This window comes from Felis catus, chromosome B1 (assembly GCF_018350175.1).
Source record: "Felis catus isolate Fca126 chromosome B1, F.catus_Fca126_mat1.0, whole genome shotgun sequence".
Classification (NCBI taxonomy): Eukaryota; Metazoa; Chordata; class Mammalia; order Carnivora; family Felidae; genus Felis; species Felis catus.
The window spans coordinates 165,232,003-165,253,587 of NC_058371.1; the positions used below are offsets into that span (position 1 = coordinate 165,232,003).

The window sequence follows — 21,585 nt, forward strand, 5'->3', positions numbered from 1 at the left end:
TGATCACATCTAAGGGGGAAAAAAGTAACATTCTAAGGGGGAACACATCTAAGGGGGAAAAAAGTAACATTTCTAAGACATGGGTATTCCCTAGCACAGCTCCTGTTCCACTTACCTACTGTAAACTTTAGTTACTAAATTATTGATCTGTTTGTCAATCTTGTATTTTCGGTAATCTTCCAAACCATCTTTAATTGCGATAATCGTAAGGACTACCACCAAAGGCAGCATCGTAATTTCCTTTTGGAAGGCTTCGACCAAAGGCACCCAGTTCAAGACAGCTAGAAACAGGAAATATAAATTGGCAGCTCTGCAAATCCAAACACACACAAGCAGGTGTTAACAAATCACATACAAGTTTAAAGCAAGAGGGGCAATAATACCACAGGGTGCCTTCCGACAAATTTCTACTGTTTCATTTTCGATGCTACGGAATAGATAACTAGCACAACCTGACGGATCTGAGCAATGTGTCACTCTTGCAGACATCCAGCTCAGGGCATTATTTCAATAAATAGGAGGTATTTTTTATTAAATACATAATAGTGAATATTGGAGCAGGATAGTCTTGGGTTGTGTAAAACATGATATAAAGCATAACAGAAGACACTATTTTCATTTTAAAGGCTCCAGAAATTTAGAGGAAATTCAGTGTTTAACGCATAGTAGAAATAAATTTTTAAAAACTCCAATTCTCTAGTCTTCAGAAGTTACTTTGCAAGTCCGAACATTAGATTCAAACAAGGCTCAAAATAAACAGAGGAGCCCGAGAGGGTTTTTTTCCCCTGGAGACCTACCCTTCTATCTCAGCTCTTCGGCTATTCACTTTTTCAGGAACTTCCTCCACTCCTTTATTTTACATATTCAAATACTTCTCCACTGGTCCCTAAGGTAAATTCAAGTGGCTCATTTCCTTAAAATCTCAATCCTGCATAGCCCCTTGAGTTTTTACCATGAATTTTCTCCATTAACCATTAAACTTCTCAAAATAATTTCCCCACATTTCTCCCTTCCTCGCCTCTAACTCCTTCTGCTCTGAAAATTTCTTTCTTAACCCTTTTTGGTACTTTTTTGGTTTCTATTGTTTCCATGTGGACTGCATCCAAACTTACAACACTGGCCCTGGACTCTGTTCAAGTTCCAGATTCTAGCTCCATCAAGTGTACTAGATTATGAACTTCATAAAAGACAGACTCACCCATAGCATTTAAAGCCATTAATTCAACAAATTCACATCTATACTGTAAACATACCCACCGTTCAATAAATGCATGTGGAACCGAAGTAGAGTGAATAATGAAAATGAATATGTGTAGAATGAATAATGAATGCTGAGAATCTCTCTATTCACACATTAGCATCTCAAACTCAACATTTATAAAAACAAAATAATCAAACCAACTTTCTTTTCATTCCTGTCTTCTCCTAATCCTTCTGGCTAACTCAGATCAAAATGTTCACACCATCTTTTTACTTAATTCTCCGTATCTAACCCATAATATCTGTAATAGATCATTCTTTTCATTCCCGCATTCTTCTAAGCTCAGGTCTTACCACTCACCAGAGTATATACGGAATCTTCCTAAATGTTCTCTCTGCCTTTATTTGCTTCTAAGGGTGTCAGGCAGAAGGGTCCACATTCCAGGCCTCAGTTAAATCTATGCTACTGCCTTTCTGCTTTTACTCCTATTCCTTCCTGGATCTGAAATGTGCTTTGCCAACACCTTTGCCTTGAAAATCTCACCCGCTCTCCGTAATTAAATTTCAACGCCATTTCCTCTTCTATTGTTCTACTATTGCTCATTTTGAGGCTTCCATCCTACTTGGTAGGACTTTATGACACTCATCACATCCACTGTATCTTTTCATTGTATACACCTCCTGTTTCCTCGGCTGAATGGCAAACTCCATTAGGAAAGGAGCACCATTTAGACATTTCCCTCAATGCCTAAACTCACAGGAGAGTTTCAATAAATACATATTAAACTGAACTATGCCGTTGCTTCACCTAGTAACATCTTATATCTGCATTTGCTTCAGAGCTCTATTTCCCCCTATAATCAAGTAAGAAAAAGCGAAAATAAATGCAGCTTGGTCTAATGGAAAGAACATGGAAGCAAGTGTGAAAAGACTCAGAGCTATGGCTCCTGGTCTGCTCCTTATCACTGGCATGACCATGGGTAAACCCCAGCATCAAACTTTGTTTCCTAATCTAGAATATGAACACAACAATATCTTCCCTGGTCAAGAGAAAGCATTTTACCAATTGTAAAGCGCTGTGTAAACGTGAGGGGTCATCTTTTCACAACAGACTCTACCAGAGTCATCAAAGGAAATGTCCCAAGTCGCAGGCTTAGGTAACCTACGTTATAGAAATGAAAATTCTTGTATCAACCAGAACGACAAAGAACGTAAGATCTTCTTTTTCAAAAAGAGAATAAAAGTACCTGTGAAATTGTTCAAATAAGTTTCTTGGCACAAAATTTAGAAGTGTGTACTTTGTTGTTCGTATTCTGTTATTGACGTAGGTGCCAGAGAACTTTTCATACTCATCCTTGAAGGGCCGAAGGTGGGGGATAACAACGCGGTGCTTTGCTGCCAGTTTGGGAGCGTGAGAGGACACACTCCCACAGGCGAGCAGAGAGGAATAGTTGTACGGCCTCTCCTCGTCGTCCCTGCGTGTGCTGCCCATCAGCCGCTGCCAGCGATACCTGGCCCACTGAAGACACTCAGTCATGTCCAAAACGCGCTGAGATCCAGGAGGTGTAGGTGATCTGGCAAAACAAACAGACACCCACTGAAACACTCCTCATAAACTTCTGGAAAGTCTTAAAGAACAGGAAGGATAGTAAAATTTACAATTTTTTCCATATCAAACAAACATATGACTCAACCGCTGAAGGTATAAATGGTATGAGAACACTTTCATTAGGGGCTCTATTTACTCATGTATTGTGTTTCCCCTTCCCCCGTTCTCAATCCCAGGGAATTTTAGTGAGGACTGAATTGGGGCTGCCTATTGCCCTCCCCAGCATCCTCCTCGGCCATTGAATCTCTGTCCTTCTCTCCAAGGCCAGGTGACTCATCTTGTAATGCCTTCCCCTCAGCACTGCCATTCTCTCCTGAAGAGTGAATACTGGATCAAAGGACTGATCTACACAAGACAGAGACACTAATAGCGTCTTCGTGGGATTGCAAAAAGACCAGATGCAGAGGTAATTAAGATGTGGTTAATATCCTTTCAAATTTCCAGTTTAGAATTTAAACCACTTTATATCGAGCAGGAATGACCAAGGATCTACTTAGACATTCTAGCTCGAGCATTTTCAAAATTTGTCAACTGTCAGACTGGTGAGAAATACGTTCTGTGATGTAACCTAGAACCTCCACACACACAAATACAAACACAGCTGAAACAGAAGTTATAAAACAATTCTTATCCTTATTACTTGCAACGCATGTTCTATTCTACTCTATTTTCACTCTTGTTTGGTCTCTCTCCCATTTTAATACTGGTCAAGATGCACTGAATTGATCTTGAGATTAACTAGTATGTTGCTATACACACTTTGGAAAGACAATGATTGAATGTGGCTCCACAATGGGTCGAAGGTCTACACGGAAGTGAACAGACCTACTTTCTGTTATGGCAGAAAGGCAGGGGAAAACAGCAGCCGAACTAGAATGTTCACGGATGGCAACACTTCCTATCATGGCCAGGAGAAGGTAGCCTTTTAATCTTTCTTTATCTATCCCAGCAAAGCTAAAAATACATTACTGCTTAAAGAAGGTTGTTATTAATAATAGTTCACATAAATCTACAGCAAAACTTAAGATATCAAAAGGAAAGCAAATCAGAGTAAGTCATACCTCATTAAGAATCAGCATGAATCATAGTATTTTAAAGCTTAGGCTTTAGAGATTATTTAATCTAGAGGCCACAAACCAGTGGCCTTTAAGCAAAATTCTACCCAGTGATGTATCTTGTATCATGGTGTCGGTAAACACATTATTAGAATTTGTTTTCTGATACAGGACCAACCTTTGCAAATAGATATAAATTCACACAAAATACTGATATTTAGTTTCTCTTAAATCAAAAAAAAAACAACAACAACAACAACAACAGAATATTGGGCACATATTTTCACATGATAACAACTGTCAGAAGCCTTTTTTACTATAACCCCTGACCCTAACCCTGCATTTTCTGGTTCACCTATTTTAATTGAGTGAATGAGCACAATGTTTACCACTTTTTGACAAATCAAATTCTTCCTGCTCTATAGACTCCAGCTCATATATCAGTTGTATAACTTATTAGGTATGTGACCTATGTAATTAACCTCTGCACCTCAGCTTGCCAATGAAAAAAATGAGACACCATGAAGAATCATGGGGCACACTGTTGACAAACATTGTTCATTCTATTCCCCACTCTCACTCTCCACTTTGGCTATTTCTCAGGTTATACAGAATCAAGGTTGTAAACCCTGTAAATTGGGCTGAGATCCAATCTTTCAATGTATTGCTTTTCAAATTAAATAAAGTTGTCCAACTCTAAGTAAATGCTCAGTCCAATACACCTGTAGATACGTGACAAGTAACCAGCACTAAGTAGGATACATATAGAAGAACAAACATTAACAAAATACAGGCATGACATAAAATGACCCCCACACCACCCGATCTCATCCTCAACCATTCTATCCGAAATTCAAACTATGTTCACGAACAAACTGTATTCCACTTGTCTGGTGTTTCCCAAGCTTCTGTCGTAACAGTTCCCTAGGCCCCTTCCCTGGACATCCTGATTAAAAGAATCTAGAATGGAGCCCTGAATGTGGAATCTAGTACCCAAATGACTTATCAGGGAGGTTGCAAAGCACAGGTTACACCTTGTATCTCTGCAAATGCTGCTCTTTCTGGAGGGCTGGTCAATCATTTCACCCACTCACTGCACCAGCCCCTATTCATCCTTTTGACTGCTTTAGTTTGACCGTGGAGTGGGGGAAACTGAGGAGGGTCCACACAGGAGATACAGTAAGGTATTCCCTGCTCTGCTCCCATTACAATGCTGAGCCTGGCTCATTCACCCCACTTGTTTCAGGGTGCAGCAGGTAGCTTCTTTCTTCAAAGTCAGGCAACGCCTCTAATTGTTTCCAGACTCCACAACAGAGTCTAATGCTTGGCCAAAGTTAGATGATCAACAAATGACTGTTGATCATTGAATTTTATAGAAACGAGGAAGTATGGGGAAAGGAGACGAAACACCCCATTTCCTCTTTCATGGTTCAGCCTGGCTTTCCTTCCATTAGAAGCAGGAGTAATAAGATTTAAGTTTGAGAAAACAGAAGCAGTCAGTTTGTGACTGCATTCCTTCTACCTTTATTAATAGAAGGAATCTGCTTCTCCAAGCCTGAAAGACTCTTGCAGAAAATCATCGTTTTCTTTCCTACTGGCTTTATAAGACCAGTAAGCAGTACAGTAGTGATTAAGAGCATAGACTCCAAAGCCAGACGCTGACATCAATTCCTGGCACCTTCACTTGCCAGCTAACCTTGATCAAAGGGTTGTTGTGAGGATTAAGTGAGTTAATATACGTAAAGCCCTTACAATGGTGTGTGAACCATAATTAAGAGCTAAGTAAAGCAAAAAAAATGTAGTGATTATCTGGAAAATGTTCTCTCAATTATAGCATTTATTCATAAATATTGAGAATTTATATGCACAGTGTTGACATTAACAACTATACCCAATTATTGATCTATATTTAATTTCTTAAACTGTATATAACTCACACTCAGCTTTAGCAACTTTGCATTTCATTTAATTGGAGAGTTTGCCAGGCAACCAACCATGTGAGGATAGCAATACCTTCTTCTCAGCTGTTCCCAGGGGTAAACAGAGTAACCTAGTAGACAAAACTCTAAAGAACAACGTGCTATGAAGCATGTTTACAATTTTTTAAAACACCATTCATCATTCCAAGATTTAGCCCACTCCAAAGAGAGTTGATTTGTCATGGTGTTCTGCTAATACATAAAATGGTCCCATGCTTTATTTGACCTACTACTCTGCCACTGATTGAAACACTGCCTTCAGAATTAACAGCAAAATTAAACACACACACACACACACACACACACACACACACACACACACACAGAACCAAAGGCTAAAAGTTCAATTATCATCACTTAGAAACAGAAAGAATTTTCAGATCTAAATACTTGACTTGTGAGTGAGCTACTGTCCCTAAAGGTAGGGAGATTTAGTATTTCGTTTAAAAGGAAAAAAAAAAAAAACATTTACCTAGGTTTTATTAAAGTCTCCATGCCTAACATCATTTTTACTTCAGGAGTAAACTACTACTTGTGAAAATTTGGGTTACAACAAACTTGCTGCTGGTTAGTGATGGAAAAATACCATTAAAGATTAACTATATGAAAAGGCCTGCATGTTCCCAGGGTAAGCATGGAAACTTGAAGCCCAACATTACCCAAATATGCAATGTCAAAAACACCTGACTCTGGACACTTTGCTTTCACTAACGAACATTAGCATTTTATCTAGAATTTAAAAATTAATTAATATGATCATAGATCCTAAAGGTCAAGATGCTTTTTTTTTAATGTTTATTTATTTTTTAGAGACAGAGAGGTAGAGTGTGAGTGGGGGAGGGAGAGGAGAGAGAGAGGGAGACACAGAATCTGAATCAGGCTCCAGGCTCTGAGCTGTCAGCACAGAGCCCCACAGGGGGCTCAAATCCACCAACCCTGAGATCATGACCTGAGCCTCAGCAGAAGTCGTCAGCCACTTAACCAACTGAGCCACCCAGGCACCCCCTAAAGGTCAAGATTCTTAACACATGTGAATACTGGGAGAGAAGGACTGGGTATGAGATTAACATGAACCAAATGCTACCTACATCCAACTTGCAACACTCCTTCACAGCAAGGCAATTATATGGTAAAAAAAATAAAAATAAAAAAGTTTCACTGCAAATAACCATTTATCACCATAATATAAATATCTATACATATTAAAAACATGTGCAAACTTTTTTATAATTGCCACAAAAAATTATAAACCACTTTTACTTAGGAATATTGATGGAAAAACTCATAAAAATCTAGCAAATTAAATACAATGCAAAAGGATGGCTGCTGGTTGTCTCTAGGGGTTGAGAGCAGCCTTCCAGTGACGGCCAGCAAGAAAATGGAGACATAGGTCCCACTACTGCAAAGAACCAAGGTCTGCCAACAACCTGAGTAAAGTTGGAAGTAGATTCTTCCTGGGTTTTCAGTTAAGAACTCAGCCTCGATGACATCCTAATTTCAGCCTTTGAGAACCTGAGCAAAGAACCAAGTCTCACCATACCTGGACTTTTCATCAACAGAAGTACACTCATAAACTAGCATTTATGAATGGCATGGACTAAGCCACTAAATTGTGGTTGTTATAATGGCAAGACAAAATTAGCGCAGAGGGCCCAAAATTAGATCCTTGTATAAACAGAAAGATAATATATGGCAAATATCCCAACTGTGGGATTTCAAATCAGTGGGAAAATGGTGACTTAACATACCTGAATAAATGGTTATCCATCTTGAAAGCCAGAAAGCTAAAATCCTTTATACCTCATTTAAAAATAAATTTTTATTTCAAAATATTTTAATAAATTTTTGATTTAAAAAATCTCTAGGTAGATTAAAACTTAAATGTAAAAATTATAGTAAATTTACTGGAAGAAAATTCAGAACACTTATTGTTAGATGGGCAAAATTGTTAACTTCTCTCTTGCTTAGGAAAGTTCTCTTGTAGTCAGTGCTGGTGAGGATACGGGGAAACAAATCCTCTGGCAATGGGAAATGAATTGCTTAAAATCTCCCCTCCACCAAAAAAAAAAAAATTTAACAATATCTAGTAAAATTGAAAATACATGTAACTGCGGCACGTGGGTGGCTCAGTCGGTTGGGTGTCCGACTTCAGATCACTTCATGATCTCATGGTTTGTGCGTTCGAGCCCCACGTCGGGCTCCGTGCTGACAGCTCGGAGCCTGGAGCCTGCTTCGGATTCTGTGTCTCCCTCTCTCTCTGCCCCTCCCCTGCTCATGCTCTGTCTCTCTCTGTCTCAAAAATAAATAAAAACATCAAAAAAAAAATTAAAAAAAAAAAAGAAAATACATGTAACTATTGACACAGCAATTCCATTTTGGGGAGCCTTACCTATACATATAGGTATATGTACAAGAATGTATACTGCAGTTCTGGGGTTTTTTTTGTTTGTTTTTTGTAGTAACAGTTTTGGAAATATCTTGAGAGTCCTTCAATTATGGAAGAGCCGATACATACACTAGGACACATCCACATTACAGAATATTACACATTTATTTAAAATTATATATATCCATCCATTGACCTGAATGAATATTATGTATAGTTAGAAAAAAAAAAAGGAAATAACGGAGACCTGCAAATAGAAATGATCAAAACCAAAAATTAATAAACATGAATGAAGTACAGACCAAAATGACTGATCTGGATTCAAAGAATGGCAAGAATAACAACGTGGGCACAGTTGAAGTTTCACCTTAGTTATCACCTACCAAAATAGGCAAAGGTATACATAGATCTAGGATGCACATAAGCCGGTGCAGCTCTTGTCACCTCCTTAGTTCCTCAGGAAGACAAGACCGTTTAGTAGTACTGTCGGCTGTGAGGAATGTGGAGCCTGCCAGTTCACAAGATGCTGGAACAGAAGTCCACTGCCTTTTCAAATTCTTAGGCTGGAAGAAGAGCCACATCAGCCCACAAGGGTCTACGGATTAGATTATCAAGCCTTGATTAGAGAATCAAGGGCTATCTTAGTGTACCGCAGCTCCACAGACCTAGCTTGTATTTCTTAATGCACTGTTGAATCCACAACTGGCCTGGCCTTGGTTTGCTTCACTTAATAACACAAACTGTGTGTATGTTCACATACATTTGCAAGAACATGGATAAAAGTATAGAATTATTTACACAGGGCTATGACTATCGGTTATCGATAGAATACAAAGGGAATAGAAGATGAACTCTTCTTTCTTATCTTTGGCACAATGAAGAAGTATTGATTTATAATTTTTTAAATAAAGTTTTTGAAGGGAGAATTTATAATTAATAGCTACAAACGTCTAATGTTGCCCTAAGCATTAGGTCTGCGTGATGCTACATGATCCAATATTCCATTCAGTCACAGAAGCTGAAAAAACCAATAAAGTTCTAAAATCTACAAGAGATCATTATGCACAAAACCAATTAAGATTAGAAATAAAGAAATATAGGGATGCCTGGGTGGCTCAGTCGGTTGAGCATCCGACTCTTGATTTCGGCTCAGGTCTTGATCCCAGGGTCCTGGGATCGAGCCCCACATCGGGCTCTGTGCTAAGCATGGAGTCTGTTTAAGATTCTCTCTCTCTCTCTCTCTCTCTCTCTCTCTCTCTCTCTCTCTCTCTCCCTCTGCCCCTCTCCCCTGCTCACAGTCACTCATGCTGTCCCAGAAAGAAAGAAAGAAAGAAAGAAAGAAAGAAAGAAAGAAAGAAAGAAAGAAAGAAAGGTAAACCAAGCATTACTTATAAAATAAGTACTAACATTTCTATCATGGCTACTCTTTATGAAATACATTTCCCAGTGTCATTTATGACTTCTATTTTTCAAAGAAACAAAAAGTCAAAGAAGGGTTTATAATAACTCAAGGCATGCAATTTTAACTCCAAAGTCATGCCTTTCCAACTATACAATACTACTTCTATAGAAAATTTAAAGTAAAATATTATCATTTAAAACTATATTATTTCTAATTATAGCATTTTTTCTAGAAGATATTAAAAACAAAAATCCTTCATAACAGAGCGTACCTAAAATAACATATCGCACTATGCTCCTTCTTGAATACAAATGTACTTGAAAGCAAACAGTTCTCAAAAACCCTGTTTCCCTTAATGAATGCTTAATGAAAAGTTTGTAGCAAGGCAGATTACCAAAGGTAAATATGCAGTAATGAATTCCCTTGGGCCCAGTTAGCATTTAAAACTTTCTGAGGTCATCACCACCCAACAAACAACTGGAATTACACACATAAGCTCACTTGCCTGAAAGAGAAAAACATTCCTACGTATAGTCATGTCAAGATGCTCTGTTTGTGGCTGTCAAACTCCAACATGCATCAGAGTGTCCTGAACCACAACCCTGACTTTCTGATTCCACAGGTCTGGGGTGGGGGTTCAAGTATTTGCATGTCTAACACATTTCCAGGTAGTGTTGATGCTGCTGGTCCTGAACCATACTTTGGGAACCACTACTCTATGCTAAATCAGTTTATTTCAAAATGTGAAGTTGAAATTAAGAGTGAACAGTTTATTAGGTACCACTCCTGTTACCAGCAAGCCCATCGCCTTTGACTGTATAGACCAAGGCTATGACCAGTGACTTGACAACCTGCACAAACAGAAGTTGGTGGTGAGGCCTGCAGGATCAATTCTTTCTACAGATTTAATATAGTTACAGTCAGTTTCAACCAACATTTCCAAAAGCTCAGCAAGGGAGAACAGTAAGTCCCGGCCTTGACAGACTTCTAATCTTCTTCTCAACTAAGAGGAGAAAACCCTAACAAAATATCAAAGTTGTTATATGTTCAAGATCTTGGAAGAAAGTCAAGTTACCTAGTAGGGTCAATAAAAAATACAGAGTAATTTTATAGCTATCAGTTTCCGAGAATAAGATAGGAACTGTTCACAGTAGAAACTTACAAGCTATGAAAGTTTCCTTGACCTCGATGTGTCAGGTAGCCCTCTCTGAAGCACGATGAGCCCTGATAAAACTTGGGCTTGTTCCAATCTGGGTCATCCCTGACTAACTTATTCAATTCTCTCTGTAAGAGCCCTATTGCCCTCAAGGAGACCAATTCTCTCTGACAGATAATAACAATGGCAGTAAGATCATTTGATATCTTTGCTGGTTTCTTTGTCGTATCAGGGGCCAAAGTGACAGGTTGGCAGGGCTCCTTTAGTAACTACTATCCTGTGATCTACAAAAGGAGAAAGTATTTTCATCACCCCACATAATCACTGGAAAAAATATGAACAGTCATAGATGGATCTAATACAAGTTTGGTGATGACAAGGGTCAATTTATTTAGTGGGAAAACTGGATCTTGAATAATGAAGTCCCATAATCCTCTGTGCTCTCCAGGTGAGAGGAATCAGATTTGCCAAATAAAGTCATTTTGGAGTTCCGTGTGCTCTTTAATATTCTCTATTAATTTAACTTCTTGAACTAAATCCCCAGTCGAAGTATATATTCTTTTAGATGTATGCAAGAGGCCAGGCAAGGAGAATATGTCACCAAAAACAATGAACTGAAGTAATTACTTTCGATAACTGCTGATTATTATCATGGGAGGAAGTGCTACATAGGAGTATAAAAAACTAACTTATAGTGTCTTTCACTTCTACCACTAACGAAGAAGTCTTTGTGAGAGCTTTGTCATTTTTTAGGACCCTAAATAGGAAAAGGTCACCTCTACTCAAGCACATAGCCCTTAGGCATCTTTAGAAAAGAGTGCTTAAAGGGGCACCTGGGTAGCTCAGTCAATTAAGCATGCAACTTCGGGTCAGGTCATGATCTTGTGGTCTGTGGTTTCGAGCCCCATGTCGGGCTCTGTGCTGACAGCTCAGAGTCTGGAGCCTGCTTAAGATTCTGTCTCTCCCTCTCTCTGCCCCTCTCCAGCTTGCTTGCTCTCTCTCTCTCTCTCTCTCTCTCTCTCTCTCTCTCTCCCTCCCTCTCTCTCTCTCTCTCTCACACACACACACAAATAAACATTTTTAAAAAATTTTTTAAGAAAAACAAGGAGTGCTTAAGCCACGTTTACTCAGTCCATGACCTGAAAACCAGACACTGGCTGATGGAGGGGGAGAGAAACAAAAAAGACTGTTCTACATCACAGAAGCAGCCTCTAAATCAGACTGAGGGAAGGAACCCTCCACAGCAATGGAGGGTCCTCATGTTTAATATCATTGCAGTTGAATTTTCAAAGACAACATGTTTATTTTAAAAGAAGACAGGTACAAGATATGACTGTGGTACCCAGATGCATAGTTTTATACGGGGAAGAGTTATTCATCCTTAATGTTTCCAAATACATTAAGTATAAGACATTCTTTAATTCTCTTATGTGAGTGTGCATATATATATATATATATATTTTCATCCATTCAGACGCTGAAAGCCTTACCATCTCTCATCTTTGATGTATCTCAACTTTCCCTTGAAAGGACCACACATCCAAATGAGTTACATTTGCTGATGCTTGGACTTCAAAACTGGTTTAAGCTAGCAAAAGGGCAGGGAAAATGCTGCAGTTGTATGAATGTCTCTCTGGTACTAGGAACCAAAAAAAAGCTCACCCATACTCATGGTTAGTTCCCAATATGTCTTTGTCTATTCCTAAAGCTGAAAAAACATATATTAAAAGTTAATAACAATTTTTAATACTATGTTTTGACATTGGTAATTCTAGATAGTACTCCTAAATATTGAGATGACAGAAAAGCATGTTTTTGAGATTTGGCTATTCAACTCTAATAAAATATTAATTCAATAAACCTAAGATCATAACAATATCGGCCACTTAGAAAGACATGCCGAGTTCTGTGCTGGGGATAAATATACAGTAACTTTAATCCTTACAACAAAGGACATACAATTATCCCCATGTTAGGATGAGAAAACTGAGGCTCAGAGAGATTGAGAAATTTACCCAAGGGACATAGCTTGGTGAGTGGTTGGTTACCCAAGCGTAACCCAAAGAACATGAGGGTTGGAAGAAAGAAGACGATGAGTATAAAAAATCTGAACTTATGTCGTTTAGGGAAAAAAAAGAACTAAAGACACACTTCATTTGAAAAACTAAAGTTAACAAGTTCAAATATTTGTATTTAATTTTAAAACATTCTATTGATGCATTCAATAGAACAATCTTTACATATGTTTGAAACATGATTCAGTACACACAAATAAAATTTGCTTTTAAATGATTCATTTTTAACCTGACTTCAGTATCATCTGCCCCCACAGGGACCTGTAAGCAGCTAAACCGCGGTCTTTCACTGTTGCTCCTTCGTGCATGGCCTCACTTCCCTGCTCATCCAAATTCAATTTCATGGTCAACCCTGTTATCATTTCCTTCTGTAGTCTCTCTACCCCTTAGCTCTTCTTTCCTCTCTTGGCAAAACTCTTATCCTAGTTCTATTCCAATCAGTTATATCCAGATCCCTGTTATACTCTGTTCTAGTTAGTACCTCCAAGTTGAAAGTATCAGAGAGAAACGTGTAACATCCCTCACTGGTGTCACTTTAAATTACTGACCATGGACCACCAGCCAGCCACACCTGCTGATGGTAATCACACAGCATTTGCAAACTCTTCATTTTTCCACTTTCATAGACAACTGTTTCATACCTTCTCCTCTAACTTTCCATATCTCCCTCCTAACATTCTTCCTGCTGATGACCTTGTTTCTACTGTACTGAGAAACCAGGGCCATCAAACCAGAACTTCTACAGGTTCCCCCCACGTAACTGCCCTCCAGCTCAGACCTCTTCCCCCAAACTCCAGACTCCTATATCTGCCTGCCAACAAGGCAGCCCATCTCTAGATGGTAACATGTACAGAACTGTGCTCTTCTGCTTCCTCTGCAGATTAGCCCTATCAGTTGATGGCAGCTCCGTCCTTCCGGATCCTCAGCCTGGGGTCCTGTCCTTTCCTCAAAACCCACATATAGTCAGCAAATTCAGCTGAATCCAGAATCTCACCACATGGCATCACCTCTACCACTACCATCTAGTCCCGTTAAACCCTAAGTTACATCCTGAATTTTCTACAATTTAAAACTCTCTAGAGGTTCTCATCTTAATTATGATAATAGCTGTCAGCATCACGTGTATCTGCCTCCCAAACTCCTCTCCAATTTATTTTTTTAGTGTTTATTTGAGAGACAGAGCACAGATGAGCAGGGAAGGGGAAGAGAGAGAGAGAGAGAGAGAGAGAGAGAGAGAAAGAAGAAGAAGAAGAAGAAGGAGGAGGAGGAGGAGGAGGAGGAGGAGGAGGAGGAGAGGGAGAGAGGGAGGGAGGGAGGGAGGGAGGGAGGGAGGGAGGGAGAGAAAGACAGAATCCCAAGCAGACTCCATGCTGCCAGCACAGAGCCCAACGTGGGGCTAAAACTCCCCAATGGAAGATCCTAACCGGAGCCAATATCAAAAACCAGATGTTTGACTGAGCCACCCAGGTGCCACAGTCCTCTCCAATCTATTGCTCCTCCCCTCCTTCATGCCACTTGCCACAGGCTCACCTCAGCCATCCCTGTTCTCCTTCCCAGTTTTATTTTTCAATAGAACTTTTGCATCACTTTCCAACATCATAAAATTATTTTTGTATTTTAGCTCGTCTCTCCTCTCCATTAGAGGAGGGATTTCTATCTTCTTTGTTCACTCATACAGACTAGTCCTGCAAAGTACCAGGCACAGAGTAGATTTCAATGCATATCTGTGGAACGAACATAAGAATCAGGTACCACCTCTCATACTTAGCAAAAAGAGGAATATCTGTGACAATCTTGTATACACCATTTCCATAAGGTATATAAGTTACTCCATGATCTCATTGTATCTTTTATTGTGCATGCTAAAGTTATTAGAGTTTCAGATTTAGATTTATAGCATGTAACCCTAAAATGACCGCTAACAAGACTCTGCAACAGGTAGACATAAAAAGGGAAATAAAACAAGGAGACCGTATTTTTAAAAAATTACTCGGGTATTTGAATTTCTTTGTTGTGAAGCTCTCAGGGAGGAAGTTTTCTGAATACCTTTTTTTTTCCACATAGCTTAAGGTTTATCCCTTTAAGTACCAAAACAATTTTATCTGGGATGAAACAGCAACATGTAAAAGAATGAAACTGGACTACTCTCTTACACCATACACAAACTCAAAACGGATGAAAACCTAAATGTAAGACAGGAAACCATCAAAGCCCTAGAGGACAAAACAGGCAGCAACCTCTTTGACCTCAGCTACAGCAAGTTTGTACTCAACATGTCTCCAGAGGCAAGGGAAACAAAAATCAACTATTGGGACCTCATCAAGATAAAAAGCTTCCGCACAGCAAAAGGAACAATCAGCATAACTAAAAAGCAAACAAAGGCATGGGAGAAGACATGTGCAAATGACCTATTGGGTAAAGGGTTAGTATCCAAAATCTATAAAGAACTTATCAAAATCAACACCCCAAAAAATAAATAATCCAGTGAAGAAATGGGCAAAAGATGTGAATAGACACTTTTCCAAAGAAGACATCCAGATGGCCAACAGACACTTGAAAAGATGCTCACCACTGCTCATCATCAAGGAAATACAAATCAAAATGACACTCAGATACCACCTCACACTAGTCAGAGTGGCTGAAATCAACAACTCCGAAACAACAGATGTTGGCGAGGATGTGGAGAAACAGGAACCCAGTTGCACAGTTGGTGGGAATGCAAACTGGTTACAGCCTCTCTGGAAAACAGTGTGGAGGTTCCTCAAAAAATTAAAAATAGAACTACCCTATGACCTAGCAATAGCACTACTAGGAATTTATCCCAAGGATATAGGAGTGCTGATGTACCCACAACGTTTACAGCAGCACTATCAACAATAGCCAAATTATGGAAAGAGCTCAAGTGTCCATCAACTGATGAATGGATAAAGAAGATGTGGTTTATATATACAATGGAATACTACTTGGCAATGAGAAAGAATGAAATCATGCCATTTGCAGCAACGTGGATTGAACCGGAAGGTATTATGCTAAGTGAAATAAGTCAGAGAAACACAGATATCATATGTTTCGCTCATATGTGGTATTTGAGAAACTTAACAGAAGACCATGGGGGAAGGGAAGGGACAAAAAATAGTTTCAAACAGAGAGGGAGGCAAACCATAAGAGACTCTTAAATACAGAGAGAAAACTGAGGGTTGATGGGGGCTGGGGGTAGGGGGAATGGGTTATGGGCATTGAGAACAGCACTTGTTGGCATGAGCGCTGAGTGTTGTATGTAAGCGATAAATCATGGGAATCTATTCCCAAAGCCAGGAGCACACACTGTATACACTGTATGTTAGCTAACTTGACAATAAATTATATTTAAAAAAAATAACTAAATAAAAAATTAAAAAAATAAAATTAGAATAAACACAAAGTGGGAAAAAAAACAATAGGATGAAGTGTGAAGAGTGTTAAAACCAGGGAAGTGTGTGTGTGTGTGTGTGTGTGTGTGTGTGTGTGTGTGTGTGTAGTCCCTGTGTGTGACTGCCTTTTAAAATTAAATATAAATTGTTTCTTGGTTACTATTTTGGAATTTATGTGCATTCTTACATACCACTACTTTGGATAATCAAGGTTTGATCCTACACAGACCTATGGTTTTTCCCTTTGTTCTGTAACATCAGGTATTCAGAAACTGTATCCCCTTCCAGATCGTCTTTATTTTTTCCTTGTTCATGTTAGTGCTTCCCGGGATTTATACTGAACAATTCAACTTTGTCAAAGAAGAATCATGCTTTCACAACATTGTACTTAAAAAAAAATAAAATAGGGGTGCCTAGGTGGCTCAGTCAGTTAAGCATCCGACTTTGGCTCAGGTCATGATCTCACAGTTCATGGGTTCAAGCCCCGCATCGGGCTCTGTGCTGACAACTCAGAGCCTGGAGCCTGCTTTGGATTCTGTCTCCCTCTCTCTGTCCCTCCCCTGTCTGTGCTCTTTCTCTCTCTCTCTCTCTCTCTCAAAAATAAACATTAAAAAATGTTTTAATAAAACAAAAATAAATAAATGAATTTTCCTATATTTCACACAGTTTAAATAAATTTTCTTCTGAGAATTCAGTTCCAATGTTCTAAGCACCATTACAGCAAAGTGTTCTATATAGTGATGCCTTCAGGATGTTTGGAAACACATCCATAGGTTCTCTTTCAGTAGTTGAAGGCCTCCTTGTTTTGAATGCTCATGTCTGACTTTATAGGTTTCTCCCTTGGATGCCCAAATATCTGACTTCATCAAAATTTAACTCGTACTCCCAACTCTCTTAGAAAATCAATATGCTTAAATATTGAATTAATAATGACCTCAATGGTCTTCAGGAAGCAGAACACAGAAACTTAGGGCTTATTTAGTGAAACCTATTTTCACTGTTCAGAGATCACTTTTCCTTCTATCTGTTTAATAAACAGGCACCAAGGGTTCCCTGTGCCAGTCTGGCACTTTTCCTGGACTGCAACCACAATAATGAAAAGTCCTATGTAAATTCCATGATTCCTGCCCTCAAGGAACAAAGAGCCCAGAAGAGGGATCAGGGATGAACTTCATGAGATTCCCTCATTCCCTGAAATACTTCAGAGATTAACCTCCATGAGACAAACCTTGACATGTTTATGGCCAGGTTTCAGAGTGGTAAATACAAAGAACATTAAAACACTAACCTAATCAATAAACAAGTAAGTTATGATATGAAGCTAGCACCCAGATAAGTGCCCGTTTTGAAAACAAGGGCCAAAATACCTTCCTAAACAGCAGAACACAAATTTCATGGCGTGGTATCTTTATTCATCACACAAAGGACAACAAATGCTAGCACTATGTGACAAGCTGTGTGTGTAAAACATAATAAACACACTGGATTGTGATTCTAAATACATGCTGTAAAAGACTGTTAGTAAGAAAGAGGGGAATGAACTGTAATTATTTAATAGCTGCTTCCCCATTAAGACCATCCTATTTACAGTTTGAACCAATAACCAGACAATGCCTACCACATGACAAGTACTCAATGAATATTAAAAAAAAAAAAAATTGTTAATGTTTGTTTATTTTTGTGACAGAGAGAGACAGAGCACGAGCAGGGGAGTGGCAGAGAGAGAGGGAGACACAGAATCCGAAGCAGGCTCCAGGCTCCAAGCTGTCAGCACAGAGCCCGATGCGGGGCTCGAACCTATGGACCATGAGATCATGACTTGAGACAAAGTCAGACGCCCAGGCGCCCCAATGAATATTTTTAAATAAATTAAATAAGTATTTTAAATAAATATTTTAAATAAATTAACTAATATCTAATAAGGTTCATGGTCATATACTATGCATCCCAGAAATGAGTGCTCTCCAAAGAAGAAAAATCTCAAGAAGATAAAGGTCAAGCAATCAATAAGTGTGCAATAAGTATTACTGAATGATGGGATCCTACTTGGTCTATTCTACCTTGTCTTCTGTAATCCAAGACGACCTAAAGCCACTTACCTCTGCTTGAGATAATTATATTTGTCCTATTGATGACTTAGGTTGCATTAAACTAGGGGTTCTCAACTAGGAACAATTTTGCCTCCCCAGGGGACATTTGCAGTATCGGGAAGCATTTTCGGTTGTCACAACTGAGGGGGTGCTAATGGATAGGTGCTGTGGATGCCATTATAATCACAGGACAGCCCCTACCACAACAAAGAATTATTGGCCTAAAATGCCAATAATGCTACTGCTGAATACACGTCTAGAGCAAGCCATCACATTTGTTCAAGAGAGAGGAAAGTAGCAGAGTGGAAAAAAGAGCTTTTCAGGCAATCATGGGGTCAAATCCTGGCCCTAATCACTCAATCCTAGTAGGACTTTGTATAATCTTCAGTTTCCCCATCAGGAAATTAATAAGTACTCTTTAGGTCCTTAGGTTTATTGTGAGGAGTTAATGAGAATATATGCAAGGTATCTGGCATAGAATAGATCAGTAAGTGGCAGCTATTCTTACTATTATGGAGCACTTATTAATCATTTGATGGCAACATTTCACCAGGTAGGAAAAGCATTTAAAGGTGATAAGACTTAGCAACTTAAAAAATTCATAATTTAAAGCTAGAAAAGATCTGAAATATCCAACCAAATACTTCATACACAAGAAAACTGAGGTTCAGAGACACTGACTCGCCCATTATTATACATCAAGTTAGTGGCAGTCACATAAAATAATCCAGCCATCCTCTCCACTACCGTTTAATTACTGATTCATATATAGGTAGGTTTTTATTAATTCCTAAATTGCACACTTATAAATATGTCGTAAGTTATTTAAGTCATAGTTTGACTACAAGATTTTATGCCTGCTAAAATTTTATATGATAGTGTGCTTACCCTATGTTTAAAATTACTAAGATTTATTCACATTTGTATCTACCTTAAAATTTTCACAGCTAATTTGTGAGCTCTGCCTTATTTCATTTTCATCCTAATGAAAATGAAATTTTCCTATTAGCACTCACAATGGCCTACTTTTTACTTTGATATTTTATAAAAGCAATATAAAAAATTATTCACTTCTGGTTTAAATATTTGCTAGAAGGGCATGAACAAACACGTAGACACTGACAAACTGCAAATACATAGGAAAAAGTATTTCCAACTTCACCAGTAACCTTAAAAAAGCAATTAAAACAGAGTATTTTTTGCACTGAATGTAGCAAAGAATTTCTTTATTCATAATGCTCAATGAAAGCAAGCTTTCATACAGTTCTGGGGTAATCTAGCCCGCTTTTTCACTTCTCTGGAGCCAAGAGGTAATACGCCTTAAAATGCTCATCGTCCTCGGCCCTGAGTAGAAAGATGATCAACTCAGCACTGGAAAGGGCACTAATTCAAATGCCGAGAAAAAGAGAAATTGTTAAATTGTGGTGTATCTAAATGGAAATATAATATTTAAAAAATATTCAAATGAATTTTTGAAGTTTATAAGGTTTTATAAGTTTATAAGGTTTTAATCCATTATTTATACCTGTATATCACTATGAACTCAAGTGGAATGAATATATATATATATATATATATATATACATATATATATATACACACTCTTTATATACATAAATTTGGAATAAAATATTTTTGAAACATAAACACTGGTTATTTTGAGGTAGTATATTAATAACTTTTAAATATGTTTTGTAACTGTCCATATCCATGAAAATATATACTCACTTTATCATTAGAAAATATATCTTCATTTCAGTGAAAAACTATTCTAAAACTAATCCCACAAAACATGTCCCAACTTTAATCACAAAGCCAAATGCTTATGGTAGAGAAAAGCATACAAGTAAGTTAATGCTTTGCTTCTACATTTAAGATCAGGGATGGGGTGCCTGGTGGCTCAGTCGGTTGAGCATCCAAGTCTTGGTTTTGGCTCAGGTCATAATCTCATGATTTGTGGGTTCAAGCCCCACATCGGGGTCTGTGCTGATGGCACGGAGCCTACTTGGGATTCTCTGCCTCTCTCTCTACCCCACCCCTCCCCAGGCTTGCTCTCGCTCTCAAAATATATAAACGTAAAAAAAAATAAAAAATAAAAGAATACAGCCTGTAAAGATGTACTATGAAAATACTTTTATGTGGAGACTCTATACATAATTAATTAATTACAACTTTAATGATCAAAGTAGGTACCTATATCATTCCTCACCTCCACAAAGACACTCAGGACCTCTGGTAAGAAATCTTGATTCCCTAGGCACAAACTCCCTACTGAGAGTCATAAGGATTCATATTTGCTTTCTTTAATCATCCTCCAAAAATATACCCAAGATCAAAGGATGAGAAAAATGTCCCCCTCTTTTTGTCTTATGAAACACAAAAATGTTTAATTATATCTTTTGAAGCTAGCTCACAAGTAGCACACAAGTATTTGAAATGACACACAGGAGTCCATGGAATTGTCTTTTTCAGAGACCTTTTAAACTAGACCAGGCACCTGTCCACCAAAACCCAGTGACTATGGCCTGCTCATTAAGGATCTTACCCTAAGCCTGTATTCTCAAACTATCACAGATCAGAATCACCTGAAATTTGTGAAAACATGGCTTCTTCCCCTGTGCACGCACGTGCACACGCATGCACGCGCACGCGCGCGCGCGCGCGCACACACACACACACACACACACACACACACACACACACTCCAGTTTCAGATTCAAAAGGTTTGCAGTGGGGCCTGAGAATTTGTATTTCTAACAAGTTTAAGTGATGCCAATTCTGGGTACCAGAATCTGAAAATCATTGACCTAGGCAGCTCAAATCTGCTCTGGAAGAACTTATTTATAATTTATAAATATATTTTCTCCATAGATTCATTATGACTAAATATTTTTATGCAACTAATCATTTCTAGCCCAATAGTGTATATGTTACTGTCGTTCAAATAATTAGTGAAACTACTCTTTTTTTTTTAATTTTTTTTCCACGTTTTTATTTATTTTTGGGACAGAGAGAGACAGAGCATGAACGGGGGAGGGGCAGAGAGAGAGGGAGACACAGAATCGGAAACAGGCTCCAGGCTCCGAGCCATCAGCCCAGAGCCAGACGCGGGGCTCGAACTCACGGACCACGAGATCGTGACCTGGCTGAAGTCAGACACTTAACCGACTGCGCCACCCAGGCGCCCCGAAACTACTCTTTTATACACAAGAAATGGAATATT

The 21,585-nt window shown here is 38.6% G+C and overlaps 1 protein-coding gene across 5 annotated transcripts in view; it reads right to left on the reverse strand.

Moving 5' to 3' along the window:
* ATP10D (ATPase phospholipid transporting 10D (putative)) overlaps positions 1-21,585 on the reverse strand; it is a 108,241-nt gene that overhangs the window by 77,248 nt on the left and 9,408 nt on the right. For 3 of the 5 annotated variants that reach the window (XM_045056408.1, XM_023253139.2, XM_003985402.6), the window contains exons 2-3: positions 2,448-2,774; positions 116-310 (exon numbers count right to left, since the gene is read on the reverse strand). In XM_045056408.1, the coding sequence (XP_044912343.1) occupies positions 116-310; positions 2,448-2,737 (485 nt within the window). In that variant the 5' untranslated portion in view covers positions 2,738-2,774. Of the gene's footprint in view, positions 1-115; positions 311-2,263; positions 2,363-2,447; positions 2,775-21,585 lie in introns of those variants that run through there. The other 2 variants (XM_045056409.1, XM_019829544.3) reach the window with 2 other exon arrangements.